General features: G+C 58.1%; 1 protein-coding gene across 2 annotated transcripts in view; it reads left to right on the top strand.

Moving 5' to 3' along the window:
- Window positions 1-27106, top strand: part of ZNF609 (zinc finger protein 609) — a 113565-nt gene extending 86459 nt beyond the window's left edge. For both annotated transcript variants that reach the window (XM_039492270.1, XM_039492271.1), the window contains exons 4-10: window positions 17584-17671; window positions 18999-21345; window positions 22710-23076; window positions 23817-23992; window positions 25169-25385; window positions 25947-26025; window positions 26558-27106. In XM_039492270.1, coding sequence (XP_039348204.1) covers window positions 17584-17671; window positions 18999-21345; window positions 22710-23076; window positions 23817-23992; window positions 25169-25385; window positions 25947-26020 — 3269 coding nt within the window. In that variant the 3' untranslated portion in view covers window positions 26021-26025; window positions 26558-27106. The remainder of the gene's footprint in view (window positions 1-17583; window positions 17672-18998; window positions 21346-22709; window positions 23077-23816; window positions 23993-25168; window positions 25386-25946; window positions 26026-26557) is intronic.
- Window positions 27107-27424: the final 318 nt, after the last annotated feature.

Here is a 27424-nt window from a genome sequence, read left to right as displayed (position 1 = left end):
TAAGGAAGAGCTGACTAGAACCTCTTTGGATGAAGCTCTCCCTAAGAATACACCCACTCCACTTCTGTCCCCTTGCCACCGCCCACAGTGACAAGGTGTAGGGGCACTGCTTACTGTATTGCTGTAGGATTATGGCACACACCTTGCGTACATTATATGTGAGGCCTCACTCACTCATGCCCGTCACCCCAATCGGGGTATGGGCCACCAACCACAGATCTCCAGAGTCCTTTATCCTGGGCCATTCGCTCTAGCTGGTTCCAGGTATAGCCCATTTTTTTGCTATCAGCCTGAAGGTCGTGTCGCCAGGTGTTTAGGGTCAGGTTGCTGCTCCTCATCTCTGCTGCAACCTGCACCGTCTTTCCTGACTCGTACATGGTCCTCACGTTCCATGTGCCGATGGTAATCCTCCTGGTTGCAAGAAGGGTAATGGGCTTAGTGGCTTCCTCGTGGCTTTCACCACCCAGCGTCATGCGTCTTCGAGTTGAAGACCCTTCTTTTTCCAGGCTAAAAGTCTCTGTTATCTCTATTGTTGGCATTTCTGTAGCAAGTTGATTTTTTACGGGGTGAAGTTGCTAGCCCCACGCCCAACCCTCCTCCTTTACCCTGACTTGGGACAGGCAGATGGCCCCAAAGGACCTCTCTGGTGGAGTTATATGTGAGGCCAGGGCTTGCAAAATGCCCCAGATGCATCTCGAGTGACTGTTCTGTGACCCCCAGATGTCCCCAATGGGTAGAGGGAGCCCTTGCTCCCCTGCTGGTGGCTTGGGCAGCACCTCTCTCTCTTCCCCTTTTTATTTGCTTGATTAATTTTTCTCCGCCTCCCGCCCCTGCTCTGTGTTTGGTGTCTCTTCTTTAGTCCATCAGTGCTGGTGCTGCCCCTAGCCCTGCCCAAGCGAAACTCTCCCGCATTGACAGTTTCACGTTGCTGCTTGGGAAGCGCTCTGGGCTGCAGTAGCACCCATGGTACCTGTGCTTAACTCCCAGTAGCCACAGAGCGGGGGCGGTGCTTTTACTGTATGTCTGAAGCTAACGTTCATGGCTTAAAATATCAGCCCCACAGTTAGCTGATTGCAGGAAGTGTGTGATGTCAGCTATGTGGCTCCCTGACAGGGAGAGGGGTTTGTTGCAACATATGAACTGTTGTTCCCAGCTTCCTTGCACTGTTTCCTGAGTGGGGTTGATAGATTCATATGTGTGTGGGCTGTTTTATGCCTGGATAAAGACTAGTCTAACCTGGCACAGCACTGAAAGGGCCTTGCTTCCTTAGCTTAACTGCTAAGCACTTAGTCCGGGGAGAGATGGCCTCTCCTGACATCCGGTGAGCAGCACTCAGGCTGTTTCAGGCACTTAAACCCGAGACAAAGGTGGAGAGAAGCTCCTAGCAGGATCACTGCAGCCTGCTTCTATACTTGGGGGAAGCAGCCAGATGTTCCCGCCCCACAGCAGCTACAGAACATTGTTTGCTCCGAGTTCACCGCAGTCTTCCTGAAGAAGCTGTCGTGAGTTCCCAGCACTGTATGCTTGTGGATTCTGACCCATGCCTTTCCCAAGTGAGTCTCGGGGCTTGTCTACACCTGCATCACTGCAGCTGTGCTGCTGCAGTGCTTAGTGAAGACGCTATCTACACTGACGAGAGTCTTCCCATCTACACAGCGCCATCTACCCCAGGGATTAGGTCGTTAGAACTGCGTTGCTCAGGGGTGGAAGCAGTTTGGAGTGTAGACCCGCCTTAGCCTAGGCCCCAGTGTGAGACAGTGCCATGCTGTGCTCCCATGGAGTGAGAGATGGGTGGAACGCTCTGACGTGGTGTGTGACAAGTCCCTGGCAAACTGGCTTTGCATCCGATGTGTCCCTTGGTAATCACTCCCACCTAGGCCTTCCTGCACGCTCAGAGCTCCCGACCGCATGTGCTCCTGACCGCATGTTTACTGGCCTTAGTGTCCCTTGGAAACTTTTGGCTCGGGTTCATCCCAGTGATTTTAGCTTTGTGTGTCACAGCACTTTGCTCCCTGCTGTATGACAGTGGTTGTACTTCCTGGGCTCCTCATTCTGGGCGACCCCTCTTTGAGTGGCTGCTGCCCCTCCCTGCCTCTCTCGCCCGCCCCAGGAATGTGTTGTGTTAAATGCCTTTCATGGGAGCAGCTGTCTTGGCAGTTTCCCTAATTCTATTAGGTGTGATTCCGATCTGCCGGAGCTATTAACAGATCTAATTATAATGGAAAGCAGTGCTCTGCTTGCTGCCTCGTTAGCTGCTGGGTTTCCTTTCCCTCTCGCTTTAATTAACTTCACCTGGAGTGGAGTGCGCCAGCTGAGCAGAGCCTCCTGGCCCCCCACTCACCTGGATGTGATGGGCATGTCCAAGCCAACTCCTGCAGTTTCCCATCCCAGTGCCATGGCGACTTGCCGTGGAAACACCTCAGCCAATAGCAGCTTCATTTTGAGCCAAAACAAGCCATTGTCTGACATGCAAACCGTCATAGCAACGAGGCTCACCGCATGGCAACAGCAGCTGCTGCACAAAGGAGACTTCAGAGCTCTCTCCCCTGATCTGTTTGTTCTGAGGGGCAGGATGGGGGCTGCTCAGGGAGAGATGCAGAGGGCTTTGCTTTCTCCCTTGGCCCCCCGTTTATTGTAGGTGGTGGTTCTGTTGATATTAGACTGGCAGTGGCTCCAGCAGTACACCTGGGACCCAGGTTTGAATCATTGCTGTTCCTCTTCCGGGGGCTCTGATGGCAGGGCAGAGAGCTTTAGGGACCAGCAGCACAGGCCAGTGCAGTCAGGAACACAGCTGCTTACAGAGAGCAGTGAAAAGCTGCGGAGCCCTTGCTCAGAGCAGATTGCAAGGATGTGTAAAAACGTGTGGTGGTGTTCTGTGCCCCCACCTCCTCTCTGCCCGGACACGCACCCTTCCCCTCAGTACAGAACGCGGCTCCTCTGAGCACCTTGGTCTGACATGGCTCTCCAGCCCCACTGGCTTCCCTTTCTCCACTGCATCAAACTAGTGTCTTGGAGCCTTCCAGGCTCAGCGTACTCATCTCCTAGTATTGCCTCCTACCCACCCGCTCTGCTAGTGATGGCAGCCTCAACTTATCCCCTTTCCGCCCTTGTCTGCCTCTGTGCTTTCTTGCCTGATGCACCGTATGCATGGCACACCTCTCTGAGCTGGCCTGGATTGCCTTTCCCTCACTTGGTCTCCAGGGGGGATCTTACTGTTTCTGCAGTGCCTACAAGGTGGCCCCATCACGTGTCTCACCTGGCCAGCTCCTCCTGTCTATGGAGGGAGAGGCCCAGAGGGACACACAACTGGTGTAGGAGACTGAGGAGAGGGAGAATGAGCTGAGAGTTGTGCAGCAAGGCTTGGTAATTCTGAACACAAACTAGCCATGTGCCTGTCTCCTCCTTCCCCCATATCACACTGTCTGTGTGGTGAGCTACCCTCAGCCTTCCTCTGTCTTTCAGGTTTGGGAGCTTTGCAGGGGCCAGGAGCATCTCCCTCTGTGTTTGGAAAGTGGCTAGCATGGAGCGGGAGCTGCTGCATTCGAGGGCCAGGATGGCATCTCCATTCTAATTATAGTGCCCAGCAGAGATGCAGCACTTGCTCTCTGAGGAGCTTTGCTGTCCCAAGGGGAGATGGATCAAGGCAGGGAAATGAAGCACAGAGCTGAGGGAGGGACTTCTCGAGGGTCACACAGCCAGTGAGGAACAGAGCCCAGGAGTCCAGGTCCCCTCCTTTAACTCCTAAGCATTGGATTACATTCACTGGGTATCTTACAGGGAGATCCGTGGCCTTAAATTTGTTGTCCCGTGCTCCTAAGCTGTTGTCCCATGCTTTTCCAGTGAGAGTGCCCCCCACCCCTTCCCAGGCTGGGTCCTGGCTTCAGGGAGCTCACATGCAGACAGGGAAGGAGAGAGCCTTATCTCCCTTTCCAGATGGGAGCTCTGGCTTGCGGGGTGGGGTGGGCTGGTTGTGGCTTGCCATGGCCCGCTATGGGGAAGTCTGTGGCAAAGCAGGGATTGAACCCAGATTCCTGGGACCCCACTCAGTGCCTGAACCACAAGCCTTCCCATCCTCTCCTTGAGCTTGAATGTTCTCCCTCCTCGCCCCATGCCTCTGACTATGGCTAATGGGGGGAGGAGCTCGGATTCCTTCCCCTCACACCCTGAGGATAAGGGATTTGTTCCTGCCAGGTGGTATTACCTAGTGGTTAGAGCAGAAGGCTGAGTCAAGGCTACAGATTCACTATGACCCTGGACATGTCTCTTCACCCTCTTGTAGCTGTCTCCCTTTTCCTAGATCCCAAGACCAGATGGGACCACTGCGCTCAGCACAGCACAGGCCAGAGCCCTGCCCTGCAGTAATCGCTAGGGCAGATCGCTTAGAAAAACAGCCGGTCTTGATTGCAAAATGGCTGATGCTGGGTACCATGTCAGCTCCAGGCTTCTTTCTCTCCTGGGGGCTCACACTGGGAGTCAGGGCTCTGATCTGGGTGGGTGGGAGGGCCAGGCATGCTCTGCCCTGGGCCAGGCAGGATAGGTGTGAGTTTAGTTCATGACTTCGGGGCCAGGCTTGGCTCCACTCGCAGCCCCATCTGCGCAGGTCTTGTAGAAGGCAGCCCTGTGGTTTCCCTCAGCCCAGCCCGGAGACAGCGAAAGTGACAGTTGCAGTCACTAGCAGCAACAACTTCTCCTCAGCAGCAGGCCTGGCCCTCCTGAAGGGGCCCTGATGGTCCCCGTGCTGTGGGCAGGTGACTTTGTCCCACAGTAGGGGGCGCCACTGATCCCAGCCTCATCCCCCTCAGATTTTGGGGCCCCCTGCTCCCTGTTAAAGCCTGTAAGTCTGGCAGCGCATCCCGATGGCTCCTCGTCCTCGCTGAAAGCCGGGGTGCTTTGAGTGTGTCTGCCGTGGGCTGAGGCAGCTTCGTGAGGGAGTCAGCACGGGGCACTGGCTTTGGCGATGGGAACCTCCAGGTGAGGCAAAGGGGCTGGGTCTGCTCTGCAGCCCTCCTGTCCTCGCTGCAAGTGTGCTGCTGGGCACCAGGCCCAGCCATCGGGGTGTCCTGTTTCTGCTTGCCCGGGGGTAACCGAAGCTATTCATCCTCCCCAATTACACGCCCACCTGCTACATACAGCCTTGATTTACAGAGAGAAGGCTTGGGAGCCTGATCCAGCCAAGCGATGCTCTCCTAGCTGGATATATTCACTAGAGACTGCTCTGGAGGGTGGGACAATCACTTTGGCCCTTTGCTTGGCAGAATTGACATCCCCCCCCCCCCCAATCCCTCCCTGGCTCCTCAGGAAGCACCACCAAACGCCCTGCACCGGTGAGCTCCTCACTGGTGCTTTGGGGTTGTGATCCCCCTGCAGCTCTAAGGCCTCGCTTTCCGGCTGGTGCAGAGATACAGGTGCAGCTCTCCCGGCACACCTTCCTAGTGCAGATGCAGCAAAGGAGTGCTCTGGGTCATCCAGGGCTGGATATGTGCCAGAGTGCTCTGCAGGGGAAGCTCATGCCTATTCCCTCACCAGCCCTGCTTTGCTGTGTCTATACAAGGGCTTTCGCTGGTATAAAAATTGCACCCTTAACCAGCATTGCTGTCCCAGCAAAGGTGCCAGTGAGGACCTGGCCTAAGCTGTCTCTCCAGGCAGGTGAGGGGCTAGAAGGGCTCTAGACGGGTGCATTTGAGCTTGGGTTTCAAACCCGGTGGGCTCGAGAAGAGGCCGGCTGTGCTGGGTTACTGCTGTTGTGGGGTCTCTTGCTCTCCTCTCTGGGCATTTGCAGGTCCTGAGTGCTGGCCTTGCTCCTTCCTCCTGGTTCTGGTTACTGCTGAGGGTGTGGCCACCTGGGTGTCTCTCATGTTCTTTGGGATGGGCAGAGCACATCAGCCTGTGACTGAGGCGGGGCAAGGACTCTCCTGTTTGTTAGTGGTGGTACAGTGGCACCAAGGCCCCAGCTGAGCTCCAGGCCCGTTGTGCTGGGCACTATGCAAACCTAGAGTAAGGGACAGGGCTGCCCCAAAGAGCTCACACCCTGAATAGACACGGTGTGCAACGGGCAGGAGAGGGTGGAGGTGCAGAGAGGAAGGGGCAGTCACCGGCTCACCCAGTCAGCCATGGCAGAGCTGGCACAGAACCCAGGGCTCTTGAGTTGGAATCCAGTGCCCCAGGGGGAGGACTCCTACTTAGGTGGGGTGTATGTCTTCACACGTGGATTGTAGGGTGCTCTGCTATTTCCTAGGCCCCAGATCTCAAACCCAGATGCCAGCCTGGGCTGCCAGATGCTCTCAGCTGGCAGCAGTGTCTCTCTAGAGAGGCTAATAGATGCAGTAGCACAGGATGCCTGGACAGCTTTCTCTGGAAGGGTTTTTTACAGCCGTTCCTAAACTTGCAGTGACTGTACTGTGGGGCCAGGCTGCAGACAGGTCACCTGTGTTTGTGTGTGTGAAATAATGAGGGTTGGTGTGGTTACATGGCTTTCTGGAGACTCACAAGATTGTTTTTTTCTGGGTCAACTGGTGACGGATCCTGTACTTGCTTCATTCTGTATTGATCTTACTTAGAAATCCCCCTCCATCCTCTGACACAGAGAAGGGGAGTGTCACGGTGACTAGAACCAACCTGGCCTGGCCCCTAGGCCACACTGCCTCGGACCAAATCCCTTGGGAGGGTGTCTTTAGTCTGTGCGCCTGCACATCCTGCAGCAGGCCCTCGGTCCTGGAGTTCAGGGGAAGTTCTGGGGGTGGAGGCTCCTGCAAGCAGGCAGGACTGAGGTGTTGGTTTCTCCTTTCCCCTTCCCATTCAGACACTTCCATGGCCTGAGATGTGGAGCAAAACTGGGAATAACAGAAGCCAAGGAGCTAGCCCCTGAATGAAGATGAACCCAGGGCCCGCTCCCTCTGGTCCTGGTCCGGGTCCAGCCAGCTCTCAAAGCCATGGGCCCGTTCAAACAGTTGCTGTTTGCAAGCTGTGAAATGATGACTGTGCTAAGTGAGAGCCGTCCCCCCAGGGGCTGATCCATCACTGGCATCTCACACCCAGAAATCTGCAACCCCAAGTGCAGACTCAGGTGACTAGAGATCAATTCTGCTCTCAAAGATCATTGCAGGCAAATGGAACAATTTTCCAGGTGGGTATTGAGGCAACTTCAGCTGTCAGCGCTTGTCTCTCTGGGTGCTGGAGCCCAGCTCTAATTAGCACGCTTTCTTCTAGGCTTATAAACCAAGCCGCTGCCTCTCTTCATCTGCACTGCCTCCCCTGACCAACCGTGTGGGGAGAGGGCTCTGCACCTAGCTTTTTAAATGCAGGCCATGCTGGTGGGGCCCCTGCATATAGATCCCAGGAGGAAAAGGCAAGTGGTGCCAGTTTCCACCTTGCCAAATGGGCAGCAGCTGTGTGATGTAGGCATTCTCCCCATCTCTCTTCTCTCCTGACTCACCCCCGGCCTCCTCCACTCACCTGCCATCTCACCCGGTCCTCTGCCCTCACTTCCCACCAGGCCCTGCCCCCGCACCCTCTGCCCCTGCCTCCATCTCCTGTCTCCTCTCCCGTTGCTTGATTCAGGCCCATCTCTACTGCACACAGGATGTCACTCGTTCTAAGGCCCTTCAGTTGTTTAATTCTGCCCTGTAAACTCCGTGCCCCTCTGTGCTCAACAAGGACATGGGCATTGCCTTGATCTCTCTGAGCTGCTGTCATGGTTACAGGAATAGCTGCGCCTCTGCTCCATTCTGGTCTCCCTGAACGTACCCTTGGGTGTTTGGCCTCTATCCCAGACCTGTCTGAATCTCTCTGGTTCTGCCGCTCACACCAGGGCCTGACTGTACTGACTGTGCACATCCGGCAGGCCCAGCTGAGTTCGGGCACCTGTGACTAGTGATGGTGGCCGACAACCTGCTGAAAACAAAGGTGTTTTATTTGCTAAGTTGTAGCAAAGCATCAGAGAGAGAGAGAGAGAGAAAAAACAAACAAACACCCAAGGATTTTAAAACAACCACCCGCCAACCTGTGTATTTAACCACGTCTAATCTGCTTCCCCACAAGCTATGGGAGATCGGCTACAGGAACAGAACGGAGCCAGCGTGCACTGCTGTCATAAGTCCCCATCCCCTGGTTTTTGGGTCTCTGCCTGGTTCTCTCTCTGGCCCACCTCGCTCAAACCTTGGGGGCCAGCCAGGCTCGAGCCATGATGGCTCCGCACCTGCTCAGTCTCAATGAGAACGGGCCTCCTCTCCCTTTCCTTGGGTGGGCAGGCTCTGCTCCCCTCAGCCCCCTCGGGTGACAGACCTGTTCCCATGTGATACAGACCCCCTATGCTGTCGTCCGATCCAGGGGCAACGTTCATTACCAGAGAGCGCCCGCATCGTCACAGCTGCTTTGTAGGCTTCTAGCTAGTGGGTGTCCTGCCTCCTGCACAGGGTGTTGGTGTTACAAGGGGCTGTTAGCAGAGACCATCTCTGTGGAGCTGGCTGCATAGCTGCACCTAGCTGGGCAGGAGGCTGCACTGAGGTACCCTACAGAGCAGGTTGCTCAGACTCTGATGCCGGGACCACGCTGGAGCTGGCCAGGAGCCTGAAGCCCAAGCACACTTTTGCACCTCCAGCCCCCTTGTGTAAGTGGCTCTAACTGAATTGGTTGGTATCTTCCCTGCTAGCTGCCTAGCAGCTGCTCGTGGGCTGAGTTCAGAGCAGTGAAGCTAGAACAGGGCCAAGAGAGAGCAATGGGTTAGCTCTGCAGGCAGCACTCCTGGATCTGCGCTCTGACCTTTGGCACAAGTACAGGCCTCATCAGACCATGCTCTGGGCACTGTGGTTGGAGGGTGAGAGCCCAGCCCTTTGTCTGTCATGCTGCCAGCGCTGGCCTTAAACCAGCCTTCCCTGAGATGTACCAGTGCTGGTGGGGGGCCCCACAGCGTGAGTGCCTTGCTTTTCCTGCCATGCGGGCACCATGCCCCGTGGAACGTGAGTTCTGCTGCTTCGATCGCCACCTCAGAGGCTCTCTCGGGTGTATGTGCGGGTTGCCTGGGAAACCTCTCTGATGTCATTGCTAATAAATCCCAGCTGATGCAGGTTGGGAATGTAACAGCCGAATCACAGGAGCGCTCTATTTTTGTTCCATAACTTAATGGAAGTTCCAGGAGGCCTGATTTGCTGGGTTTGGCAGCTCCACGATAGCTCCTTCCCTGGGGAGCAGGCACTGCTGGAGCTTCTGGCTGGCACCGGGGAGTATGATGTCATGGTACACAAGCACTTGTGTTGGAGAGAGGTGGATGCAAAACACAGCTCAGCAGAAAATATGAGTCGCTTCCTCAAGAGCTGAAATGTAGCCTGCCTTTGGGCTGGAGCGGGGCCTGAGTACACAGTGCCCAGCACCGCAGCATGCTGATTTCTTTTGTGCAGGTTGTTTCTCCTGTGCTGCAGGTGTGCACAGGTGGAAGGATGCAAACTGCCGACAGCCCCTCCTTATCAGGTCACAAACCAAAAGTCATGAGATGCTTCTCAGAAGTGCCCCCAATGGGGGCAGATTGGGCTTGGGTCCGAGCACAGGACTGGGACTCAGGAAGAGAGTGTAAATCTCCTAGCTCTGCCACTGCCTCACTGTGTGAGCGTCAGCATTTCACTGCCCCTGTCTGTACCTCAGTTCTCCAGCTGCAGATTGGAGATAACTCACTGTTTGAGGTCTGGGCAAGATGCAGAGAAATGTTATTACACCACTTGGAGCTGGTCATTTCTGCCACCGCTGGCTCACTTTGGGTCACTACTGTCTCTGGGACTTGCCATTTACACTTTTTCTTGCAGACTTGCCATGTTCTGCTGTTTTTGTCTCCCGCCAGGGAGAAGCTTGCCCTAGAACCAGTGCCTTATTTTCTAAGCAGATCCTAGACAGGGGTCTCTCCACTTCCCTTTGTTCTGGCATTTCATTCTCCTGCCAGACACAACCCTCCCCTCCCCCGGCACCAGCATTAGCACTTAGCATCTGGGAACCCCAGCTCTGTAAGCTCTGAACACTTTAAGGAAGATGTCTTTGGCTGGTGTTTCATTCCAGAGAGTGGTTTTGTGACCTCAGGGAGAGGAGAACAGGTGTCAAATAGATGCCTGTGAAAGCAGGAGCATCCCCGGTAATTCAGGTGTGATGCAGCCATCCCTGTGATGCTAAGGAAGAGCAGCCTGGAGGACAGCCACCACTGAATGTAGACTCTGACTCAGTGACCACACATCCTTTACCTTCTGTTCCCTGCCTGGCCTCACGGGCTTCTTGTCCTGGAGTCCACAGAAGAGCACTGATCTGGAGTAAAGAGGAGGCAGAGTCATGAATTGGAACCCACTTGAGATGCCGTCAGCCTGACTTGACATTGCCTCCTGGAGTGTGAGGGAGGCTGAGTAGAAGTGGGGAAGAGGATGCAGCCACTTCCGAGGGCAGGGAGCCAAGGGGCTGTGCCCAGGTACATGGCGGGGAGGCGCTGACTGCACAAGCATGTGCAGTGGCTGCTCTGCGCCCAGCCTAGGCCTGGGGAGCCTGTTGTGTGGAGAGGGGCATGCAGTGGGGGAAAGGAGAACAGCTTCCTCGCTCTCTGCTGCAGTTCTCCGCCAAACAGCTGGGAGGGCTTTGGGTTACCATAGATCCCTTGTCGCCCATGCTCCCCAACTGCTGAGCAGGAGGCGAGCACATACAGACTAGCCAGCAGCCAGGTTTGCTGTTCTTGTGACCTGCTCTATATCCTTGTTTGGGATTGGGGCGGGGAATGCAATGGCTGGCCTTATTCCACTCGCAAACCCACTCAGGTATAGCTTATGTCCCCTATATAGGGGAGGGACCAGGAAACCAAAGCAACATCTCTGTGGGTTCATTTTCCTTGCAGCTGTGGCCAGGTCTCCATCAGTATGGGTGAACAAATGGCTGTCCTGAAACACAGCGTTAGACTGTCCCTGTCTCCTGCAGAGACCAAACCCCTGCTCGCTTGATCAACAATGAGGGCTCACTGCTGCACCTGTCCACAAAGGGCTGGCAGTTCTCCCACTGCATGAACGGGGTGCTTTCATCCCTGGGCCATGCGGAGCACCTTCAGTGCTCCTCTGGCCCAGTCATCCCCAGGGAAAGCCACTTGAATGTCATGAGGCTCTCCGAGGACTCTGGCCTCAGCCTGGAGCAACTCTGCAGATGGCTCTAGTTCAGGTGTCCCCAACGCGGTGCCCGTGGGCAGCATGGCGCCCGCTGGGGCATCTAAGTGTGCCCACGTACTGGCCGGCAGACGAGCATCTGCTGAAATGCCGCCAACAAGCTGCGTCATCCAGAGGCGTCGCCACCGAAATGCTGCCGATTTTTTGCGGCATTTCGGTAGCGACGCCTCTGGATGCTGCTACTTGTCGGCGGAATTTCGGCGGTGACGCCTATTGACGTTGCCGCTTGTCGGCGGAATTTCGGTGGATGCCTGTCTGCCGCCACGGTCCTCCATGGCTCGTCGTCTGGTGCCCGCTAGACGAAAAAGGTTGGGGACCACTGCTCTAGTTCATGCTAAAGATGGTGTGGTCCAGGGTGTGGAATGAGTGTGAGGAGTGGGGCAGACAGGACAAAAAGAAAGCAGCATAGCGGGTGGGAGGGGGGAGCAGCAGCCAGCAGCACTGGGTGACTGGAGTAGGGTGAAATGGTGCCATGAGAACCAGACTGGCTGGCGGTGTTCATTCCAGAGCGTGGTTTTGTGACCTCAGGAAGAGGAGAAGGGATAGGGAGGGGGAAGGGATAACCAGTGGTTTGAGCATGGGCCTGCTAAACCCAGGGTTGTGAGTTCAATCCTTGAGGGGGCCACTGAGGGATCTGGGGCAAAAATCAGTAGTTGGTCCTGCTAGTGAAGGCAGGGGGCTGGACTCGATGACCCTTTGGGGTCCCTTCCAGTTCTATGAGATAGGTATATCTCCATATATAAGACAGGCAGCGAGATTCTGAGAACGGGGTGGACAAATCAAAGGGGAGAGCCAGGCAGGGGGAGCACAGGGCCCCGGGGCGGGGTGAAACTGGAGCCCCAGTGGTGTTGGGGTGGAGGGGGAGAGGCACAGTACAGCCTGCGTGAGCCACCCAGAGCAGAATAGCTCCATTCCCCAAGGCCAGTGTCATGTCCAGGGCAGGCCCAAACCTCCTGCCTGCATGGTCGTGTGTGTCACTGTTGCTCTCCATTGCGTTGACACAGCTCCACTGTGCTGTGTGCTGTTAGTGCGTGAGCAGTGACCCACGCTGGTCTCTGGGGGACGCTAGAGGGGGTTCCCAGAGAGGAGCCACCCCCTGCACTCGCTACTTTTGGAGTGGCCTTGCTGGCTCCACAGCTTGCCCTGGCCACCTGCCCTTGGAGCACAGGAACAAGCTGGAGGCCTGTAGCCAGTTCCTCCCTTGTCAGGGCAAGAGAGTGTCCCAACACCCCTACTCAGGTCAGGATGTATGCTGGGGAAGGGACCCTACTCTGAGCCAGGGGCAGGTCCCCCCCCTGCCCAAGACTTGCTGCTCTCTGCAGGAGGGAATCACCACTTGGTCTCTGCTCCACAAGGCCTGTGCTGTGGGGCCCCAGCAGACCTTCATCCACTTCCTCCCCACCCATGCAGGAGGAGGCTGCCTCTGAGCCCAGAGTCTGATCAGTGGAAGGAGCACCTACCCCCCCCTGAGTAGAGACTGCAGTGCTGGGCTGGCCTCGTTCTGCTGCTTTCCCGGGGCATCGCCTGAACCTACCCTCCATGTCCGGGAGCCGATGGAGGGAGGGCTGTGTTCTGTACCCCTCCTCAAACACTGTTCCTCCTGCATCAGTGCACAGGGAGTACTGTGTTAGCACTCGTGGCCTGGGCCCCTTCACTGGCTTCCCTCTGAGCTGCTCTTATGGGGCTGATTCTCCCCTCTTCCCCCCCCCGCCCCCAAACTGGGCCCACTCCAGGCACTCTGAAGGGGAGGGGAGGTTGTCTGGAATTCCCACACCCCGCTGACATCTCCCCTAGAAACACCCACAAACACAGAGCTCCTGCGAGCCCCAGCATCCCGCTGGGGTGGGCTGCCTGGGAATTGATCCCTGCTGCTGTTGCCCTCATCCCATGGTGGATGGTGGCATGTGGGGCTGCATCCTGCCTTTGCTGAGCCTTACCCTGGAGTTGTTAATGCCCAGGGGAGGGCAATTGAAAGCTGTGATGGCTGGAGGCACACTAGTCCCAAACTGCCAGCTTCAATCAGACTGCCCCATGGGGCCCCGGGGACGCTGCCCTCATTATCTGCTGGCTCGAGGAGATCTAACGAAGTACCCTCAGTGACGCTTTGCCATGGCTGTGCTGTGAGTTGCTGTGGAAGGCAGGGCGGGATTGATGGCACTGGCTCAGCATGAAGCTGCTAACGAGCCATCCCTGGGGTTTACATTGTCCTAGCTCTTTGCTACCGGAGTAGGGTGAGTTTTGTGCAGCTGGGTACCGTGGATTAAACATAGGGCAGTGTGTGTGAGAAGGGTTAATGGCAGCCCTCTGCGAGGGTGTCTTTGTGGAGGGAAAGGGGGCGGTTGCAGCCGCTTCTGAGAGCTCTGGCTTGCTTCAGCTCTCATCTCTCCCCTGTGATCATGGCAGCGGGAAAGCTGCCAGAACGTCCTTCCTAATCCACATGCCAGCCAGCACAGGGATGTGAGGAGCCCCTGGCGTCTTGTCACACAATTAACTTCTGACGTTCCACAGGAGAGCGGAGCAGGAAGCCAGTGCTTAGGCCGTAAGCGACATGGTTTCTTCAAAGAGCTCTTGAGCTGGCGTGTGCTGAATACCGGCTCCTCCTTAGGGACCTCTTGGGTGGGAGGCGGAGAGTAGCTGATCCTGGCTCAAAGGGGTGTTCAGTTCCCCGGCTGATGAGAGGAGAGCTGGAAGGCTGCAATGAGCGGCTGGGGCAGGGTCTGCGACCACGCCCTTGAATTCCAGACCAGCAAAAGGGGATCCCTGTAACTGTGACAGCGCTAGAGGTCATTCCCCTGGACCCCTACCGCCAGCTGCCTCCACTCTCTGAAGACACTGCTGGTGTCATGAAGGGCCTGTTAACATGCCATCGGGGCTATGTCACCCGGGCCCCGAGGGGACTGAAACAGGACTCCCTCTGAGTCTCCGCACGCTGACTGTGGTAAAGGGGATGCCTGTGGGATTTAGGCCCCAAGCTCTGTGCCCGGCCTCTGTCCCTCCCCCTGTGCTTAGGAGTCACAGTTCCACTCAGCTGTGCTGAGGCTCTCTGCTCACAAAGGGGCCAGGGGTTGAAATCGTGCATCTAAAGCAGGGACACTGAAGTGTTTCTTGTCATAAGCCTGTAACAATGAACAGGTTAGGGGCCAGTGAGAGGCTGAAGATGGTGGTTCTAATCTCTGTCCTTGGGCCACTTGCCCAAGACCTTGATAATGAACATGGAGAGAACATGAGCTTCCTATGTGCAGTTCCCCACTTACACACTTTACTCTTGCGTTTGGCCATGGGGCTGGGAAACTCAGGTGGGCAGTTTCATTCCCTCTTTCTAAGCAGTTTCACTGCATGATTCTCAGACCTCACCAGGGTGGCTTTGAACATTGAGGGACCCCCTAACATCCCCCCTTTTCCGTTGAGCGTGGATCCCCCTTCCATTGAGTAGGATGGGCAAGGCAGGGCGGTTTTAGGCCTCAGGTGGAGAACCCCTGTGTGACGAAGTGGGAATGTTCTTGGTGTGTTATTTGAATGCCAAGTGGGGAGTATTAACCTGGGAAGGTTGCAGAGGAGTTTTGCTGGGATGGCCTGCATTGGGGAAGGGAGCATACCTGAACATGAAACATGAGAACCCAGGAGGGGGATTGGAGGCCAGGTAACACCTCTGCCCAGGAAACTGGACAAAGGACACAAAGGCTGAGGGAGGCTGACGGCTGGAGGGAGTTTCAGTTTGGAGCTGGCTGGGAAATGGAGAGGGCAACCCCGACCAACAGGTCTGTGACCTCCCCAGGGCCCCCAGATGGACCGAACTAAAGGGGGTCCTGTTGTCTGTATCGGCAAGACCTGTCTTGGACTGTGTTCCTGTCATCTAAATAAACCTTCTGTTTTACTGGCTGGCTGAGAGTCATGGTGAATTGCAGGAAGCTGGGGGAGCAGGGCCTTGTCTCCCCCAACTCCGTGACACCCTGCATTAGTGTTGTGCTGTTTGTCTGGTTTATAGGCTTTTCCCTGGGTCACATCTTTCTAGTATCAGAGTGCCTCACTGGCTAAGCAGCACGCCCTGGCAATTCTCCTGGGAGGTGGGGAGGTCCCCTCTCCGTTTAATGGGCGAGGGTCAGAGGGGTCACACAGGAATTGATGGCAGAACCAGTCACTGAACTTGGAACTTGAGTCCTTTATGCAGATCTTTCCTCCACCTGCTGCTGCTTGTGTTGCCAGCGTGAAAATGACTTTTCCTATTGCACCCCCAACCCTGCAGCCCTTTCTGTTCCTGGGCTAGGGCTTTAGCTCCTTCCTTTCTCAGGCAAAATAAAGCCTGTGTTTTGGGTCTCAGCTATGTGAGTGTCCCTTGAGTCACATAGTATTTCTCAGCTGTGTGCTGGCACATTACAGCAAGGGAAATACGGACCACGATTTATAAATGTGCTCCAGGCACAGCTGTTCAGGACTCGCCGAGCTCCATTCATCTTCTGATGCTGTGTGGCTATATATCTAGCTGCGTTCATGTGCCCTTGTAAATGAGATTTCTATCTCCCAAGTTCTACCTTGTGCAGATAAATGCGCTCCGTTCAATGGACTCTGCTCCTGTTCAAATTAGTTATGCAGTAATCGGAGCAGGCCATTGCTGGGAGGAAATATCCACTTGAGTTCTCTCTGCTAATGGCCCGAGATTATGTAGTGTAATTACTTTCTTATGGATGGACTTACAGCCCGCTGGCCACAAGAGACCTGAGAAGATGGGATTGCTGGAGTAGACTCCAGGCTGAAAGTGAAACTTGCTGCCCCATGCAGCATGCAAGGAGAGATTGGAAGATGACTGAGCGGAGTGCTGGCTACCTGCAGCAAAGGCTGGGCAGCTCTTGCATCCCGCAGTATTTCCTTTTCCTGCTGACTCTACACTGCCTTCTACTAGGGTGACCAGATGTGCCGATTTTATAGGGACAGTCCCAATATTCGGGGCTTTGTCTTATATAGGCACCCACCCCGATTTTTCACACTTGTTATCCGGTCACCCTACCTTCTACAGCCCCTTTCAGCCAAGGGGGGCTGAGTGCTTTCCAGTGCTTAAGCCTCCCAGTCATCCTGTGAAGTAGATATCTCCATTTTATAGGTGGAGAGTCCCTCTGGAGCTGGGGCCAGGTAGCCAGGGGTGTAGGGCTGTCACCCAGTCACTTTGCTTCACTTCTCGCCCTGTTGGGGCTTCCCTGCCTCGGCTGCCTTTGGAACAGAAGGGCTTATGAAAACCTGTGGCCAGTGTGATCACACTGTGCCCATGTGATGGGCTCAGTCCAGCCAGCACTGCTGGCCTGGCCAGGTTTAGGGGCAGCCCAGGGCACACAATGAACTGCAGCTAAGGATGGAAAGCTGGCCCTCTGCTGAATTTGGTGGCAGAGCATGACATCTAGTGGCCAGAAGACTCTGCATTCACCAGCTGTTCACAATATCCCTCTTCCTTTCAGTCCCCCAACCATTCACACGGTGTCGCCAGCCCCGAGAGATCAACAACTAGGAGATGTTTAAAAATAACAAATGTTGGGTCTTCCTCTTTGCCTTCTGGTGTCTAAGCTATTAGGGGGTCACTTCCCAGCTTTCCTCCCCTGCCACAGGGCTAGCCTGCTGAGATTCTTGGGTATTTCCGTGACTCCAGGAGCTGGGGCTTTCAGAAGCACCCTGTATATGGGGCGAGTTGTGCTAAGATGGCATGTGTACCCCTTGGGCTGCACTACAGTGGCACCGACCCGCTGAGGGCTTTGGTGTGGTTTGTCGGGTGGGAGGAGCAGAAGTCTGTGTGTTCCTAGTTGTGGGGCCCTAAGGGGGGTGGGCAATAGGCTCAGGAGCTGCACTGCACTCCTGTGTCACCCCCACACTCATGCTGAGCCAATTGCTTCTCTGGGCTCTGCTGCCTCCCCAGGATGACACCCTGCTCCCTTTGTGTGTGTCCCCTGCCCCACCTCCCTATGGGGCCCTACCCCTTTGGTGGAGTCGCCTCCTCCCTGTGTCCCCAACTCTGCTCTCAGCCACCTGTGTCCACTAGGCTTTGCCATCACAGCTCCAGGGTGGGGAGGGAAGTGGGTGGGCCCTTGAGCTAACTTCACTGGTGGTGCAGCTGAGGCCCCTCTCCGGCAGGCCACCTGCTCCCCTCCCTGCTGCTGAACAGCCAGGGGTGGGCCTGAGCACCAAAGCAGGTGCCCCGTTCAGTGCCTTGCCCACCGCACTGCCGCTGAGCAGCCTCGGGGACAGCAGGGCCTGTGGTGCTGGCCATGGCACTGGGTGGGGCGGAGCTGGGTCCTGGCTTGATGCTGGTCCCAGCTCCCACCCAGAGCACAGGCAGGCTCATGGTGGGTGTGGAGCTCTTTGCCCCGGCCCCTGCAGTGTATAGCCCCGGTTCCCAGAGGGGCCAAGGGTGACCCGTCTCCTTGTCTTACAGGTATGTTGGTGGTTAACGTGACCTGGAGGAACAAGACGTATGTGGGTACGCTGCTGGATTGCACGCAGCATGACTGGGCGCCCCCCAGGTAAGCATCAGGAGACTCAGGTGCCAGTCCAGGGAGCCTCGACTGTAGAGTGTCCTTGCATCTCTCTGGGCTCCCCAGAAGGGCTTTGGAGCTGCAGTGTGCATGGGCAGGGCCCTCGCTGTCTGGGTCTGCATCCCAGCCAGTCTGCAGGGCCCTCATGCCCCTCCAAGCCGACCGACAGAGAGCATGGGCCAGCACTTCTCCTTTCAGCTGGCCCCACCACTGCCACCATCCCGGGGACAAGAACAGAGGCTTCCTCTGCTGTTTCTGGGCCACCGAAGTTAGGCTTGGCTCAAGCCATTCAGCCTATTCCTGGCCAGCCCTGTCCCTCTGCATCCCTCCATCGCACACGCAGGGTAGCCTGACACACACCCGCTCCCCTGGAAGTGCTCTGTGAGTAGCAACAGCAGAGCTCTACTGGCTGGCTGCAGCTACCCGCTAGCCATTTTGGGGAAAGCGCAGAGGCAGGCTCTGGGGGTTGCTTTTCCCCCCATAGACCCACTGGGTTTGTGGGGGAGACAGGGTGGTAGGTAATGTCTCTCAGCAGGGAGGCTGGGAACTAAGGGTTTCCCCAAGCGCCCAGGCCCTCATTCACTGCCTGGCCTCCCTGCTCTGGACTTTCAGCCCTGATGGCCTGAGTGGAAGTGCTGGGGATAGATCGCCAGGTGTGTGAGGGCTGGGGCCCATCTGTCAGCAGAGGGGTCTCCGGCTCAGCTAGACCAGGCCAGGACGGCTGGGACGGGCAGTGCTCAGCTGGGCATCGTTCTTAGAGCACCTCCTGTCACCTGCCAGTGCCCATGTTGCTTTGGGCTTGGGGGGACATTGACAGGCCTCAGAGTCAGCTGTGTCTGACTGTCCTCGGTGGGGGTCAGTAAATGGGGGTGTCCTTCCATTTCCCACCTGGTTTCCTTCCTGATCCATTGCTCCCTCTCTGAGCCGAGTGATTGTCTGGTGCCACGTGGCCCATGTGTGTCTGTCTAACGCCAGGCATCTCCAGTCCACCTGGGCTGGCTCCCAAGCTCTCTTTGCTGGTGCTGTTTGTACTGCAGACCCCAGGAGTGGGAGCCGGTAGCCCGTTGACCTGCGTGTGGCTGTTGCCCTCATCTCAGCTCCCCCCGCCCATGTACTGTAAGCCTCCTTCCCAGGGAGCGTGGGGTGTTGTGGGCTGCGGGAGGAGCCCCCAGTGCTCTGGGGTGACTGCGCTGAGCAGAGACCGAGCTCCTTACACAGGGTGCCCCCACACTCTGGCCATGGCACTGGTGTGCCGGTGTGTTGGCCTGCATGCCAAGCTCTGGCTGGTCTTGAGCATGGGTTGTTTCCTCCCCAGGTTCTGCGACTCTCCCACCAGTGACCTGGAGATGCGGAACGGCCGGGGCAGAGGCAAGCGCATGCGCCCCAACAGCAACACGCCGGTGAACGAGACGGCCGCTGCCGCAGACAGCAAAGGGACCAGCAACAGCAGCAAGACGCGGGCAGGGGCCAGCAGCAAAGGGCGCCGTGGGAGCCAGACCTCCTCAGATCACCGCCCCCAACCCGGCAGCGCTGCCGAGGATGTGAAAGCCAGCCCCTCCTCGGTGACCAAGCGGAAAAGCAAGCCCCTTTCCGACATGGAGCTCAACTCCAGCTCGGAGGACTCCAAGGGCAGCAAGCGCATCCGCACCAACTCGATGGGCTCGGCGGCCGCACCCCCGGCTGGGGTCAAGGTGGAGCCTGTAGGCCTGGACAGGAACTGCCCCTCCCCCATCCTCATCGACTGCCCTCACCCCAACTGTAACAAGAAGTACAAGCACATTAACGGGCTGAAGTACCACCAGGCCCATGCACACACGGACGATGACAGCAAGCCGGAGGCGGATGGGGACAGTGAGTGTGGCGAGGAGCTGCCCCTTCACGCCGATGTCAGCAGCTGCAACGGCTCCCAGAAGGGATCCCTCTCGCCAGCCCGATCGGCCACACCCAAGGTGCGGCTGCTGGAGCCTCACAGCCCCTCCCCATCCGGCAAGTTCAGCACCAAGGCCCCCTGCAAGAAGAAGCTGGGCGGGGAAGGCGACATGGACCCCGGAGCCCTGTCGAATGACGGCTCCGAAGACGGCCCCTCGGTGGCGGACGAGACAAGCAACGATGGTTTTGACGCGCTAGAGAAGAGATGCCTTGACAAGGAGAAGTGCAAGAAGTCAGCCGGTGCTAAGCCTGACAAGCTCCCTTCCAAAAGCTTAAAGTCTGCCAGACCCATTGCTCCTGCTATTCCCCCACAGCAGATCTACACCTTCCAGACGGCCACCTTCACTGCAGCCAGCCCCGGCTCTTCTGCTGCCTTGACCGCCACCGTCGTCCAGGCCATGCCCAGCAGCCCCCAGCTCAAGCCCATCCAGCCAAAGCCCACGGTTATGGGGGAGCCCTTCACGGTCAACCCCGCCCTGACCCCTTCCAAGGACAAGAAGAAGAAGGACAAGAAGAAGAAGGAGTCCAAAGAGGTCGAAAACCCCCTGACTCCTGGGAAAGTCTGCCGAGCGGAGGAGGGCAAAAGTCCCTTCCGAGGGGAATCGGGGGAGCTCGGGACCAAAGGGGAAGGCCTCCTGAATGGTTCGTCTGACCCGCACCAGAGCCGGCTCGCCAGCATCAAGGCTGAGGCGGATAAGATCTACAGCTTCACGGACAACGCGCCGAGCCCGTCCATCGGGGGGGCCAGCAGGCTGGAGAATGCTGCTGCCACCCCAGCTCAGCCCATGACCCCGCTGCACGTGGTTACCCAGAACGGGGCGGAGGCGGGCTCAGTGAAAACCAATAGCCCTGCCTATTCGGACATCTCGGATGCGGGGGAGGATGGGGAGGGCAAGCTGGAGAGCATGAAGGCCAAGGACCCAGAGCAGCTGGTCAAGGAAGGCGCAAAGAAAGCGCTTTTCCCTCCCCAGGCACAGAGCAAGGACTCCCCCTACTACCAAGGCTTTGAAGCGTACTACTCCCCAGGCTACCCCCAATCGAGCCCTGGGCCCATGAACCCCAGCAGCCAGGCTGCTGTGGAGAGCCAGCCCTTGAAGATGAAGAAGGACGAGGAGCAAGAGAGCCCAGAGGGGAAGGTGAAGAGTGAAGGCTGCGAGGAGAAGAAGGTGGAGCTCAGCAGCTCCAGCCAGCAGCCCTCGGTCATCCAGCAGCGCCCCAACATGTACATGCAGTCCCTCTACTATAACCAGTACGCCTACGTGCCCCCCTACGGCTACAGCGAGCAAAGCTACCATGCCCACCTGCTGAGCACCAGCCCGGTCTACCGGCAGCAGTACGAGGAGCAGCAGAAGCAAAGGCAGAGCCTGGAGCAGCAACAGCCCCGTGGGCTGGAGAAGAAAGCAGAGCTGGGCCTGAAGGAGAGGGAGGTGGCCCTCAAGGACGACTGGAAGCAGAAGCCGTCCGTCCCTCCCACGCTCACCAAAGCCCCTAGCCTCACGGACCTGGTGAAATCGGGGATGAGCAAGGCCAAGGAGCCGGGGGCTGCCGACATGGCCAAGTCAGTGATCATCCCCAAGCTGGAGGACTCCTCCAAGCTCCCCAGCCAGGTGGCTGAGGGACTTAAGGTGAAGCTGGCTGAGGCCAGCCACCTGGGGAAGGAGGCGGCGGAGTCCAAAGCGGGCACGGAGTGCGGCAGGCAGGCAGAGGTGGACCCCGTCCTCTGGTACAGACAGGTAAACACTGCTGCTCGGGGACACACTGAGGGCAGCAAGATGCTGGCAGGGGGTGGAGTGGTGGGCAGAGGGCTTTGGACACGGATGGCCAGGGCAGTGCTTCCCTTCCATATCCTCTGCACCATGGTCCCTCCCTGCAGCAGCTGAAGCGTGTCCCTCCGGCGAGGGAGGAAGGGTGCTTGTCACAATGCAGTGGGGCAGCTGCCTGGCTGGGGCCGCCAGGCCATGGGGGCCATATCTCCCCTCTCTCTCTTGCTTTCAGGCTGTTTGGTGGGGCTGAACCTCCCCTGCTGCTTGGCTCCCCTGCAGGAGAGGGTAGGATCTGATGAGAACCAGTCAAATGAAAGAATCCCATTCAATTACATCATGTAATGGCAGGCAGCTAAAAAGCCATTACATGATGTAAAAAGTATCAATGGCTATTAGCCAGAATGGACAGGGATGGTGTCCATAGCCTCTGTTTGCCAGAAACGGGGAATGGGCAACAGGATGGATCGCTTGATGATTACCTGTTCTGTTCAATCCTTCTGCGGCACCTGGCATTGGCCACTGTCAGAAGACAGGATACTGTGCTAGATGGATCTTTGGTCTGACTCAGTATGGCCGTTCTTATGTTCACTCCCCTCTGATTTGAGTGGTTGCCACAAGCTTGGTCCCAGCTGGATTTACATCAGAAAAGCAGCTGGCCAAGGAGCATGGGAACTACCAGCCAGGTCAGCAAAGCAAACCCGTGCAGTCTGTGAGGATGGGCTGGGGGCCCTGGGCGCCAACAGACTAGTGTCTGGACAGGAACGGCCGGGTCCCCTGCAGGGCTGCATGCCATGCTGGCCCCTTGGGCCCCAAAGAGACGGTGAGGTCGGAATTGGGACATGAGAATGGAGAGAAGCCGGCAGAGCCATCTGCCCTCTGGGGGAGACAGACAAGGCTGGTGGGGCATTCTCCTTCCATGCCCACACTCCGCTCCCCTTTTCTGCATCACCCTCTGTTTGCCCCCTTGCCCTTTAAGGCTCCTATCACTTTGCAGGCCAGCAAGCACCGGACATGTTGGGGGGAGGGCGTTGGCGGCCCACCCTGTGTGGTGGGTCAGTGGCTCTTGAAGTGGGAGGGAGCTGTGGGTGCCCGGCCTGTCATTTTGCTGGTGGCAGTGTGATGGCAAAGCATTTTGCTGGGAGTGGGGGGAGATGCTGGCTGGGAAAGGCCGCAGCCACCTTCTCCTTCCCTAGCTGCCGTCTGGCCCGCAGCCTGCGGTGCCTGTCGCCCTCTGGCTCGCCCCGCGGAGCAGCACGGCGGTGAATGCCGGGGCCACGGCCGCAAGGTGCAGCACTGGGACGCAGCGACTCTGATGAGCTCTTTGGTTGACGCAGGAAGCAGAGCCCAGGATGTGGACCTACGTTTATCCCGCCAAGTACTCGGAGCTCAAGAGCGAGGATGAAAGGTGGAAAGAGGAGAGGGATAGGAAGTTGAAGGAAGAAAGGAGCCGAAGCAAGGAGGCCGGCCCTAAGGAGGATGGGAAGGAGAGCACAAGCTCCGAATGCAAACTGACATCCCCCGAGGAGTCCCGCATGGTGGGGAAAGACCCCAGACCCAGCGTCCACGTACCCGTATCTTCGCCCCTCACCCAACATCAGTCCTACATCCCCTACATGCACGGCTACTCCTACAGCCAGTCGTACGACCCCAACCACCCCAGCTACCGGGGCATGCCCACCGTCATGATGCAGAACTACCCAGGTATGGGCGCAGCTGCTGTGCTGGGGGCTACCCGCTGGCCCCGGGCCCAGCCAGAGGAGTAGATTAGGCAGCAGGTCGGGGAGAGGTCACCCCATGGGGTAGGCTTGCGTCCCCTCTCCTGCCCTGGGTGTGTGTCTCGGGGCCTGAGTCAACCATTGAGGGGCTGGGTGCAGCGAGCTGAGTGGTGCTTGTAGTGCAGCCACCACACAGCCTCAGACTGGTGCCTCTGGGAGGGTTCCCAACGGCTGAGCTTGGCAGGGGTCCCGACAGCCGCAGGAACAGGCCAGCAGCTCAGGGCAGGGCGGGAAGAGGATTGAATCTGACTGGAATGGCTGCAGAAGTGAATGCTGGGGCGAGTGTGTGTGTGGGGAGGGGAGGTTCGGCCCTTCTCCAGGGAGCCCATGGCCCTGCCAAAAGCCCAGGCCCAGTAGCAGGGTGGCAGAGCGATGGTGCAGCAGCTTTTGTTAGCACTTCATGTGCTGCAGGCCGGTCCTCCAGCTGTTAGGCACAGGAGGGCCATGCTGGCTCATGGCCCTCGTTATGGGTGGCCTGGGGGAGCGTCTCTGCCGAGCCCATGTGTCTGATTCTCTGCCTTGGCGCAGTGACACATGCTGTTGTCAGCCTGAGCTCAGATGGCAGGAGCCCCCTGCCCAGCAGACAGCCTGGGGGTGGGAGGCCTGTGGGGGGGGGCTGGCACTGGCGTTCCCTCCCCCAGGCTCTGACTGGCCTCTCCCCCACAGGATCCTACCTGCCCTCCAGCTATTCCTTCTCCCCATATGGTAGCAAGGCCTCCGGGAGCGAGGATGGTGACAAGGCGCGAGCCAGCCCCAGCGTGAGCTGCAAACCCAGCTCGGAGTCCAAGGCCCTGGACATCCTGCAGCAGCATGCCAGCCACTACAAGAGCAAGTCTCCCACGGTGAGGGTGGGATGGGGCTTCCCTGGCCTGGGGCCCTGATGGGAAGAGAGATCTGAGCCCCTCTGCCTGCAGCTGCCCTGGGAGTGAGACCCACACTCAGTGCTTCCTCCTGGCCCGGCTGTGGGGGGGCGTATGGGCCCCTTCTCCTGCCCTTGGAGTTACTCTGGCACAGCCTGTCCCAGACCTGCCACGGGGAACCCTGGACAGCCCAGGACCCCAGCACTGCATGTGCTGGCCCATGGCGCCCTGGGCAGTAGCCCCAGCCTGCAGGGCAGAAACCAAGGCCCAGGATACCCAGTGAGTCAGTGACGGGGCTACTCCGTCCCATGCACTAACCACCAGGCATGGCTTCCCCTCCGGCCCTGGGGGAGGCTGGGCCCGGCTTGGGGCTGGGAGTCCCTGGGAATGCCCAGGTTTGTGGATCCTTCCCAGAAGACACGGGGAGACGTTCCTTTGGTGCGGCACAGCCCAAAGGCTCCTCCACAGGGGCTGCGGGTTGGAGTCGTTTACCTCCCAGCGATGGGCTCAAGGGGTGAACGGAGGGCAGGCGGTTAGTGCAACCTGCCGAACGTGCCTTTGCCATGGTGCTATATGGCCCTCCCGCAACCCCTTCCCCCGCCACTGGGGGGAGCCACCCACTTCACTGCCCAGCCCGCAGCATGATCCTGTTGGACACGAATGGAGAATACTGCCCCTGGGTAGGGGCACTTGAGGGGAAGAGTAGAATTGTCTCAGTTGGGCCAAAACACTGGGCTCGGCTGAGACAAGGCCCCACGGGACTGGCAGCTCCCAGCGCCCCCTGGCAGCGCAGCGGGACCTTTGAGAGAAGTGCCCCAAATGAGTCCTCGTGTGGGGACCTCCCTGGCGCGGCTTGGGCCAGGCCGTGCCCCGGGTGGAGTGAGGTGGCTGAGCCTGGCACTGTTCTGGCCTCAGCCACATTGTCAGGGAGAGCCGTGGGGAGGGGTTTGGCTGCCGTCTTGGCCGTGCTTTGGGCCCTGGACTCGGACAGCATCAGCTGCTCCGGCACGGCTGGCTGGAATCATCTCCCCCAGGGTAGCCTGTGCACTGTGCCGGCCCTTCTGATCTCACTGGGTGGGAGTCCTGCCGCTGCTGGCTTCCCGGGCTGGGCTGTTCCTCCCCTGCCCTCCTCACCGGGGTCTCTTCTCTCCTCTCCAGATCAGTGAGAAGGCGTCTCAAGAGAGGGAGCGTGGCGGCTGCGGGGTGGTAGGAGGGGGCGGAGGCTGCAGCAGCATTGGCGGAGCAGCAGGAGGAGAGAGGAGCGTAGATCGACCCCGGACCTCCCCTTCCCAACGCCTGATGTCAACACACCACCACCACCACCACCTGGGGTACTCCCTGCTGCCAGCCCAGTACAACCTGCCCTATGCAACAGGTGAGAGCAGCCTGTCCGTCTCGCGCGGTGGCGCGGGCAGCCTCCACTGGGCTCGAGTTGTGGCACAGCTCCCAGTGGAAGGAGAGGCACGCTGGCATGTCTGCCTGGGGTGTGGAGCCCAGAGAAGAGAAGGGCTGGAGGGAGGATGCAAGGCTGGGAATACTGGGGTGGGGCAGCGGGTGTTAGTGGGGCTGCAGCTGGGGCAGCGGAGTATGCAAATATAAGTAGCGGGAGAACGCCTCCTCCTGGCTGATCTCTGTGAAGCAGCACATCGGGCTGGAATTGAGCTGGGGAATGCAGTAGTACAGACCTCCCCTGGATGCACATGGTGAATAGCTCCCAGTGCGAGGCCCTGCCAGCCCAGGGCTGAAGCAGGTAGGCGGCTGCTCTCGGTTCAGCCCCAGAGCTGTCCCCATTCCAGATCACACTTCACAGCAAGTAGTGATGACGGGAGGGTGGCTGAGCTGTCAGCTCGCGCCCTGGCACTGCCCAGGAGCTGCCACCTTCCCATGGCACCGCTGTAGGCACCAGATCACCTTCCAGTTCTGCTTCTTGCTCCAGGTCTCTCTTCGACAGCCATCGTGGCCAGTCAGCAGGGCTCTGCTCCCTCCTTGTACCCGCCTCCCAGGAGGTGAGAATGGTAAGGCTGCTGCACCACTCCTGCAAAGGGGATTGTGGGGGGGAGACCCAGGGCATGGGAACAGCTGAGCAGGGAGAGCCTCCAGCCGCTGGACAAACATAACATCGCAGTGGGGTCGGGAGAGCCTGGGGTCTCGGGGCAGAGGGTAGAACCAGGCAAAGTGTCCTAAGTACTTTGCTCTGCTGGTGCCCCTCCCTCCTGACCCACAGCCCCATGCTAGCCCAACCTGGGCTGTCCGGTGCCCCCATAGCTCTGCTGGTGCCCCTCAATCCTGACCCACAGCCTCTGCTAGCCCAGCCTGGGAGTTCCCTGGACAGCCATTCCTGACTGCTTAGTAAACACTGTTACAGGGCCTGTGTGAGCGGCAGCTGTTTGCTTTGCCCACCCGTCTCTGGGTCCTGGAATTCTGCAGCTGCTGCAGGAGAAGGGAAGGAGGAGGAACCGTGTGTCCTGGTTTCTGCGGCAGGGGCGCCCCTTGGTGGATGCAGCAGCGTTGGCACCGGAGTGATTTCTCCTTTGATTTTTCTGGCAGGACACGCCATGATTGGATAGCGGAGTCTGTACCAAGTCATGTGACTGGCTCACATGAGGAAGCGCTGGAAATTCCATTAGACATCAGTTGAATGGTGTTAATTGTTCTGTTTGACGTTCCTGCCCTAATCTGAGGCAGACTTTCCTCTTCCCGAGGGGACACATGGAGTCCCTGCCCCCTCCACGCCCCTTTCCTTGTGAGCCAGGGAGCTGGAACCTACAGGAATATTTATTCTACTGCCCACCGTCCCTGTGAAGGGAAGCGACCCGCCTGCCTGGTGCATATGAAGAGGCAATGGAAGCAGAGAGGGTTTCCGGTGGATTTGATTCAGTGTCCCTCTGGAGGTCACTGCTTCGCCAGGGTCTGAGCAGCACAGCAGCGCAGGACATGGGGTGGGAAGGGAGCGCCAACTGGGCCTGCTCAGCACGCAGCCCTCCCGCCAGCTGCACTTGGCTCCGTGGGAGTGCAGCCCAGATCTCTACAGTCGAGTTGCCTGACCCCAGCGTCGCAGTCCCAGGGAAGAAAGTTTAGGGCTCTTTTCATTTGTAGTAGTGCTGATAGAGTACCAGCGAGGAGCGTGGGGGGTGCGTCTCTCTGGCGAGCGTGCGTGCGCCCACGGACATGTGTCAATGCGGTGTGGGGGTGGGCTCAGTGCACAGTGGGGGACAAGTGGGCTTGTGCATCTGCAGAGTGGGGAGGAGAGCACGTGTCAGTGCAGCGGGGGGGCGAGTGTGCGGCAGTGGGGGGGCGGGATCAGTGCAACGGGGGGAGGGAAGGTCATCAGTGTAGCGGGTGGTGCATTCACACTCCGGCCGTGTACTTGGCTGGTGCCCCGAGTGCCATGCCCTGTGTTGGGCAGGTATGTCT

Source organism: Mauremys reevesii, linkage group 10 (genome assembly GCF_016161935.1).
Source record: "Mauremys reevesii isolate NIE-2019 linkage group 10, ASM1616193v1, whole genome shotgun sequence".
In the NCBI taxonomy this organism is placed as follows: domain Eukaryota; kingdom Metazoa; phylum Chordata; order Testudines; family Geoemydidae; genus Mauremys; species Mauremys reevesii.
The sequence above is the reverse complement of the archived record's forward strand: the minus strand, read 5'-3'. Positions and strand labels throughout refer to the sequence as shown.